General features: G+C 40.5%; 1 protein-coding gene across 1 annotated transcript in view; it reads left to right on the top strand.

The window, feature by feature from the left end:
- Window positions 1-402: 402 nt before the first annotated feature.
- LOC139577962 (mucin-2-like) overlaps window positions 403-7940 on the top strand; it is a 34536-nt gene continuing 26998 nt past the window's right edge. The window contains exons 1-10 of the mRNA XM_071405083.1: window positions 403-429; window positions 815-1119; window positions 1425-1539; window positions 1821-1911; window positions 2341-2480; window positions 4166-4382; window positions 4595-4720; window positions 6696-6810; window positions 7093-7243; window positions 7367-7480. Coding sequence (XP_071261184.1) covers window positions 403-429; window positions 815-1119; window positions 1425-1539; window positions 1821-1911; window positions 2341-2480; window positions 4166-4382; window positions 4595-4720; window positions 6696-6810; window positions 7093-7243; window positions 7367-7480 — 1401 coding nt within the window. The remainder of the gene's footprint in view (window positions 430-814; window positions 1120-1424; window positions 1540-1820; window positions 1912-2340; window positions 2481-4165; window positions 4383-4594; window positions 4721-6695; window positions 6811-7092; window positions 7244-7366; window positions 7481-7940) is intronic.

Here is a 7940-nt window from a genome sequence, read left to right as displayed (position 1 = left end):
TCAGCATAAAGGAAATAATAGATAGTAAAGGGGATTTCTGAAAGTGGTTGAATTTCCTTAGACAGGGCTGGAATAAACACAAATCTGGGCCACTGTACAATAACAGTTTAGAGAACCCCCCCCTCTTGGCAACGAAGACAAAATGTTGCTGTTTTAAAGCTTATTTCCTGCAATTCTTCAAATTTTGCAATGACTTATGCCGTGTTCTTATGTTATCTGATCGCCCAGTCGTTAATCTGGCCCTGTCAATAGACATGTTTACCATGTCTCAATAAAGATGTCTGACATCCTCCTTCTGATGGGTGTGAACTGACAGACAGATTAAACAATGCCATTATAAAGGAGGCTGTCGAGCAGCACTCTACACTTTTACCTGAAGCCCACTTCACCTGGACACTAACTATGGGGTGGACAACTCTGTGGTTGTGTGTTCTCGCTCTGCCACTAACGAGCGCCGTCCAGGTGAAAGCCAAGAAAGGTAAGACGATACAGGATCATTTTTGGCAGTGATTTATTTTGATCTATGCAGACAAAGACAAACAGTCAAACATAGAAATAGATACTGTATAGAGATGGCGTTAGATTAAGTTCCATCTATTTCGAGGCAACTATCAGTCAGGAACAGACACATTTTGTTATTATGAACAATTTTGCTTGGAGCTAATCTGAGTGCAGTCTGTCTAAGAGTGTCATATTTTTTAATATCTCGATTCACAATCCACTACAATTGGATATTTTGAAATAAATGCTGCATTATTTACAATTTACAGCAAAGTTATAAATTGTGTCTCTTTCTGATTCCATAAATTTAAAGTGGGTAACTTTTTCTGTTTTCGTCTCCTCAGCTCGCCAGTCCAACCATGTGAACAGCATCTGCAGCACCTGGGGCAGAGAGCACTTCAAGACCTTCGATGGAGACGTGTACCAGTTCCCAGGGACGTGTGAATACAACCTGGCCTCCGACTGCCACTCTGAGTCCTATCAGGAGTTCTCTGTGCACCTGAAGAGGAACGAGGCTACTGAGACCGAGGGGAACCCTACGGTCAAACACGTAGTGGTCACTATCAACGACCTGGTCTTCCATCTGACCAAGACTCACGTCGCGGTCAATGGAGAAATGTACGTTTTCTATCTATCTATCTATCTATCTATCTATCTATCTATCTATCTATCTATCTATCTATCTATCTATCTATCTATCTATCTATCTATCTATCTACCATTTCTTCTCTGCAAAAAGTAATGGATTTATATTATGCTGTTACCTATTCCCATCTGAGACAGTACTCTGACATATTTCCAGGGATTCCATTTTGAATTCAAAGGATTTAATTGTATTTTGTGTCTCTTTGTTGTTAATTGACACATTGGTACATTTCTATGTGATCTCTATTATTAATTATGTTCTTCATCCTTATTCCCAGTGTAACTCTGCCGTACTACAATGGAGGAGTCCAACTGGAGAGGAATGCAGTTTACACCAAACTCTACTCCAAGGTTGGCCTGGTTGTCATGTGGAATGGAGAAGATGCCGTCATGGTAAGCTTTTATAAGAATCAAAACATTAATTAGAAGAATGAATACAGATGTGTATTTATTTATTTGCTTTGTAAGAATCAATAAGTTCATTGAAATTGACTGCTGTCATTAAACAGTGAACAGTGTAAAACGAACCCGTGCACATACACAGATACCACGTGTGTGACTGTGTGAGAGTTGAAGTCTTGTATCTCATCTCAATATCTGCGCTGCTGCTCGTGGCAACGGCATTTCTCTGAGTCTACCTTAGAGAATAGTTGACCCATCACTGTTTGCGTTAGGTGGAGCTGGACACGGAGTATACCAACCGTACCTGTGGTCTCTGTGGAGACTTCAATGGCCTTCCAGTCCACAGTGAATTTATTCATGATGGTGAGCATTTCTAAGAATTATTAGCGTTACAATTCATGAGGATTATAACATGTATAGTCATTTATAACACACTTATAATCATTTATATTAATATGTACAAGTATTTCTAATGGCTTATTCCTGTAAGGTTTTAAGATGTTAAGTGTAATCAATATTTTCCAAGTGGCTAATATTATCATTTATTACATGTATAGTCACTTATAACAAATTTCTAAGCATTTATCTAAATATTTATAATGACTTATTTAGTTGTTATTATTAACATGCTATTTATTTATATATTCTAAGTGACTGTTATATATTCTTATATCTAGTAGCATCAGTGTAATTTCACACAGGCTGAACGTTCATTAATATACATTTATACACATTTATATGCGTTTCTAATAACTTATCGATGAAGGATGACATCGTGTTATTTCCGTGCAGGTCGTAAAGTGAGCCCCATTGAGTTTGGAAACAGGCAGAAGGTCCACAGGCCCAACGAGGACTGTGAAGACCCCTATGAAGAGGAAGAGGAAGATGAACCTGCAGACGTTCAGCCTAAAGAGGACACATGCAAGGAGTTTGTAAGTTCTACCTCCAGTCTGTTCAGCCTGACAAATAGACTACAGTATTTCCATGTACTTCACTCATTCTATTGATTTATTTGACTGACATTTCCTCTCTTGGGGAGGGAGTAGTATTTTCACCTCTGGATGAAAATCGTGCCCAAAGTAAACTGCCTGTTACTCAGGCCCAGAAGCTAGGATATGCATATAGAAAACACTCTAACGTTTCCAAAACTGTTAAAATAATGTCTGTGAGTATAACAGAACTGATATGGCAGGCGAAAACCTGATAAAAGTCCATCCCGGAAGTGGAATTATTTTCATGTTGCTGTTTTTCAACTCAATGCCTATAGAGAATCCAATGGGTTAGGAATCAGATTGCAGTTCCTATGGCTTCCACTAGATGTCAACAGTCTTTAGACATGGTTTCAGGCTTTTATTTTGAACAACGATGAGTTAAAAGCCCTTTTGGTCAGAGGACAGAGGAAGTATGCAGACCTGATTTGGGCGCGCTCCCATGAGCGCGCCGTTTGTTATTTTTCCTTTCTATTGAAAATGGTATTGTCCGGTTGAAATATTATTGATTATAAAGACAATAAACAACCTAAGGATTAATTATAAACATCGTTTGACATGTTTCGACGAACTTTACCGGTACTTTTAGTATGTATTCGTCTGCCTGTTGTGACCACCATGGAGCCATTGGATTACTGAACAATGGGTTTCATTTTTCATTTTATAATTTTATTTCATTTTATCGCTATTTCTGACTTTAGTGACTCCTCTACTTGGCTGGTAAATGTTTGTATGATTTTTTTACGTGGGGCGCTGTCCTCAGATAATCGCATGGTATGCTTTCGCCGTAAAGCCTTTTTGAAATCTGACACCGCGGCTGGATTAACAAGAAGTTCATCTTTTAACCGATGTATAACACTTTTATATTTTAAGAATGCTTATTATGTGTATTTCTGTAATTTGAATTTGGCGCTCTGCAATTTCACCGGATGTTGGCCGGTTTTAAGGAACGAATAATGTTCAAATATGGCATAATATTATTCGTATTGCAACTAACAACCTCCTCCTCCTTCTCTTCCTTCTCTTCCTCCTTAACTTCCTTGTCCTATACTCCTCCTCCTCCTCCTCCTCTCCCACTCATTCTCTCCCACTCCTTCTCTCCCTCCCTTCCACCTCCTCTCCCTCCTCCTCCTCCTCCTCCTCCTCCTCCTCCTCCTCCTCCTCCTCCTTCTCTCCCTCCACCTCCACCTTCCCCTCCTCCTCCTTTCCCTCCTCTTCTACCTCTACCTCTTCCTCCTCTCCCACTCCTCCTCCTCCTCCTTCCCCTCCTTCTCTCCCTCAAATTCCTCCTCTTCTCCCTCCACTTCCTCCTCCTCTCTCTCCTCCTCCACCTCTAACTCCACCTCATCCTCCTCTCCCTCCTCATTCACCTCTTCCTCCTCCTCCTCCTCCACCTCTTTCTCCTCCTCCTCCTCCTCCTCTCCCTCCTCATTCACCTATACCTTCTCCTCATTCACCTCTTCCTCCTCCTCCTCCTTCTCTCTCTCAACTTCCTCCTCTTCTCCCTCCACTTCCTCCTCCTCTCTCTCCTCCTCCACCTCTTCCCACCTCCTCCTCCTCTTCTCCATCCTCATTCACCTATACCTTCTCCTCCTTCACCTCTTCCTCCTCCTCCTCCTCCTCCTCAGCATGCCCAGTGTGACCAGCTCCTGCGCTCGGCGTTGTGGAGCTCCTGTGGTGCAGTCGTGAACCCTGAGCCCTACATCCAGGCCTGTGTTCAGGACCTGTGTGGCTGCAGCAACACTTCTGATAGCTTCTGTGTCTGCAGCACCCTGGCAGAGTACTCCAGACAGTGCTCCCACGCCGGGGGACAGCCACCCCACTGGAGAACAACAGCCTTCTGTGGTAATGGGACATCTCAATAACTGTCTGGGTGTTCAGGAAAACATTTACTGGATTACAGTAGAGTTGTAGATCAAAAAGTCACATGCAAAAAAATAACTCTTTATTGTCCATAGTCAGCTTCAGATCACACAAATGTCTAAAAATATGAATAAATATACATATTAACATATAATAATAAAATGCACTATAATTGATTTTCTTTGTTTTCTTAGAGAAGCAGTGTCCGTTCAACATGGGTTATCTGGAGAGTGGCTCTCCCTGCATGGATACCTGTACCCACTCAGACACCAGCTCCCTGTGTGAAGAACACCTGATGGACGGCTGCTTCTGCCCTCACGGTCAGCCTTTAACCACAACACACCTCAATGTATCAGTAGAACAGTGGTGATAGAGAACTACAACACACCTCAATGTATCAGTATAACAGTGATGATAGAGAACTACAACACACCTCAATGTATCAGTATAACAGTGATGATAGAGAACTACAACACACCTCAATGTATCAGTAGAACAGTGATGATAGAGAACTACAACACACCTCAATGTATCAGTATAACAGTGATGATAGAGAACTACAACACACCTCAATGTATCAGTATAACAGTGATGATAGAGAACTACAACACACCTCAATGTATCAGTATAACAGTGATGATAGAGAACTACAACACACCTCAATGTATCAGTATAGCAGTGATGATAGAGAACTACAACACACCTCAATGTATCAGTAGAACAGTGATGATAGAGAACTACAACACACCTCAATGTATCAGTATAACAGTGATGATAGAGAACTACAACACACCTCAATGTATCAGTATAACAGTGATGATAGAGAACTACAACACACCTCAATGTATCAGTATAACAGTGATGATAGAGAACTACAACACACCTCAATGTATCAGTATAACAGTGATGATAGAGAACTACAACACACCTCAATGTATCAGTAGAACAGTGGTGATAGAGAACTACAACACACCTCAATGTATCAGTAGAACAGTGATGATAGAGAACTACAACACACCTCAATGTATCAGTATAACAGTGATGATAGAGAACTACAACACACCTCAATGTATCAGTATAACAGTGATGATAGAGAACTACAACACACCTCAATGTATCAGTATAACAGTGATGATAGAGAACTACAACACACCTCAATGTATCAGTATAACAGTGATGATAGAGAACTACAACACACCTCAATGTATCAGTATAACAGTGATGATAGAGAACCTCAACACACCTCAATGTATCAGTATAACAGTGATGATAGAGAACTACAACACACCTCAATGTATCAGTATAACAGTGATGATAGAGAACCTCAACACACCTCAATGTATCAGTATAACAGTGATGATAGAGAACTACAACACACCTCAATGTATCAGTATAACAGTGATGATAGAGAACTACAACACACCTCAATGTATCAGTATAACAGTGATGATAGAGAACTACAACACACCTCAATGTATCAGTATAACAGTGATGATAGAGAACTACAACACACCTCAATGTATCAGTATAACAGTGATGATAGAGAACTACAACACACCTCAATGTATCAATATAACAGTGATGATAGAGAACTACAACACACCTCAATGTATCAGTATAACAGTGATGATAGAGAACTACAACACACCTCAATGTATCAGTATAACAGTGATGATAGAGAACTACAACTCACCTCAATGTATCAGTATAACAGTGATGATAGAGAACTACAACACACCTCAATGTATCAGTATAACAGTGATGATATTATATATTTAGTCATAATACACATTTGGTTTACATTTAGTAATAATACATATAATTTATAAAGTGTATTTGTACAGATTTCGTTATTATACAGTTCGTTCCATTATACCACAAATAACATTAGACTAACTCACTGTATCTCATTCTGTGACGTTAGTAACACGTTGTCTGTTTTCACCACTCTGTAGGGATTGTGGTGACGTTCATGACATGTTGTCTGTTTTCACCACTCTGTAGGGACTGTGGTGACGTTCACGACACGTTGTATGTTTTCACTACTCTGTAGGGACTGTGGTGACGTTCGTGACATGTTGTCTGTTTTCACCACTCTGTAGGGCCTGTGGTGATATTCATGACATGTCTGTTTTCACCACTCTGTAGGGACTGTGGTGACGTTCGTGACATGTTGTCTGTTTTCACCACTCTGTAGGGCCTGTGGTGATATTCATGACACGTTGTCTGTTTTCACCACTCTGTAGGGACTGTGGTGACTTTCGTGACATGTTGTCTGTTTTCACCACTCTGTAGGGACTGTGTTTGATGACATCTCAAAGCGGGGGTGTGTCACTCAGGACCAGTGTCAGTGCAAACACGACAAAGTTTACAACTCTGGAGAAGTATTCAGACAGGACCGTGAGGAATGGTGAGTCAAAGGTTTAGACTTAAAGTGCTCAATGTAAAGCACTGTACAGTTAAAATAACAAGTTAAGTTCAGACAGAAGTCTTAACAGAGGGTTCATGTATCTGGTTTATCCTGTAAATGACTTCATAATTTGTTCTGTGTCTGTGATTCAGTGTCTGTCACCATGATCCTTGGTCCTGTAAATTATTTCATCATTTCTTTTGTGTCTGTGATTCAGTGTCTGTCACCATGATCCTTGGTCCTGTAAATGACTTCATAATTTGTTCTGTGTCTGTGATTCAGTGTCTGTCACCATGGTCAGTGGTCCTGTAAAAGTCTGCCCAGCCCTGGTACATGTGCAGTTGAGGAGGGTTCACATGTGACGACCTTCGATGGGAAAGCATTCACCTTCCATGGGGACTGCTACTACCCCTTAGCCAAGGTGGAAAGCAAGGTAACTGACAATTACACTATACTTTTATGAAGAGACAATCTAGATGATAAGTGGATGACATTTTATGTCACAACATTTTCTCATCAATTCTTTTGTTTTTTTTGTTTCCCTTCTCTGTTTCAGGATGAAGCCAGTCCAAAGTTCACTGTGCTGGTCCAGCTGGTTCCCTGTATAAGACAGAAGTTTGACACTTGCCTCAAGAGTGTTGTGGTCTTGTTAAACAATGATAGAAACAACGTGAGTATTACCTTCATTAAAAGATGGAGATTTGACATATACACTTGAACATACACACATGTATATTATACACTATCTCTGTGTATTTACAGTCAGGTACAAATTAAAAGGCATCCTTGATAAAGATGAGCAAGAAAGACTATTTAATGAAGCTCTTTTGGCCACACACACCAGGGGTGGGTTTGGTGTCAAATAGAAGAATCATATGCAAAACAGAGCTCGATACCTGCTGTATAAAATGGTGGTGGATCTTTGATCTATGGGGCTGTTATGCTTCCACTGGTCTGTATGGAGGAATGGTCTAAGATACTTCCCAATGTGTTCTCCAATCTCCTAAAACATTCTAGAGAAAGGCTCAGTGTTGTTATCCTCGCAGGGTGAGGTATTGAAAAATAATGAACACAGGGGTGCCAATCATTTTGGATCTGACTGTATAAGTACTTATATGTACAGTGAGGGA

Source organism: Salvelinus alpinus, chromosome 6 (genome assembly GCF_045679555.1).
Source record: "Salvelinus alpinus chromosome 6, SLU_Salpinus.1, whole genome shotgun sequence".
NCBI lineage: Eukaryota > Metazoa > Chordata > Actinopteri > Salmoniformes > Salmonidae > Salvelinus > Salvelinus alpinus.
The sequence above is the reverse complement of the archived record's forward strand: the minus strand, read 5'-3'. Positions and strand labels throughout refer to the sequence as shown.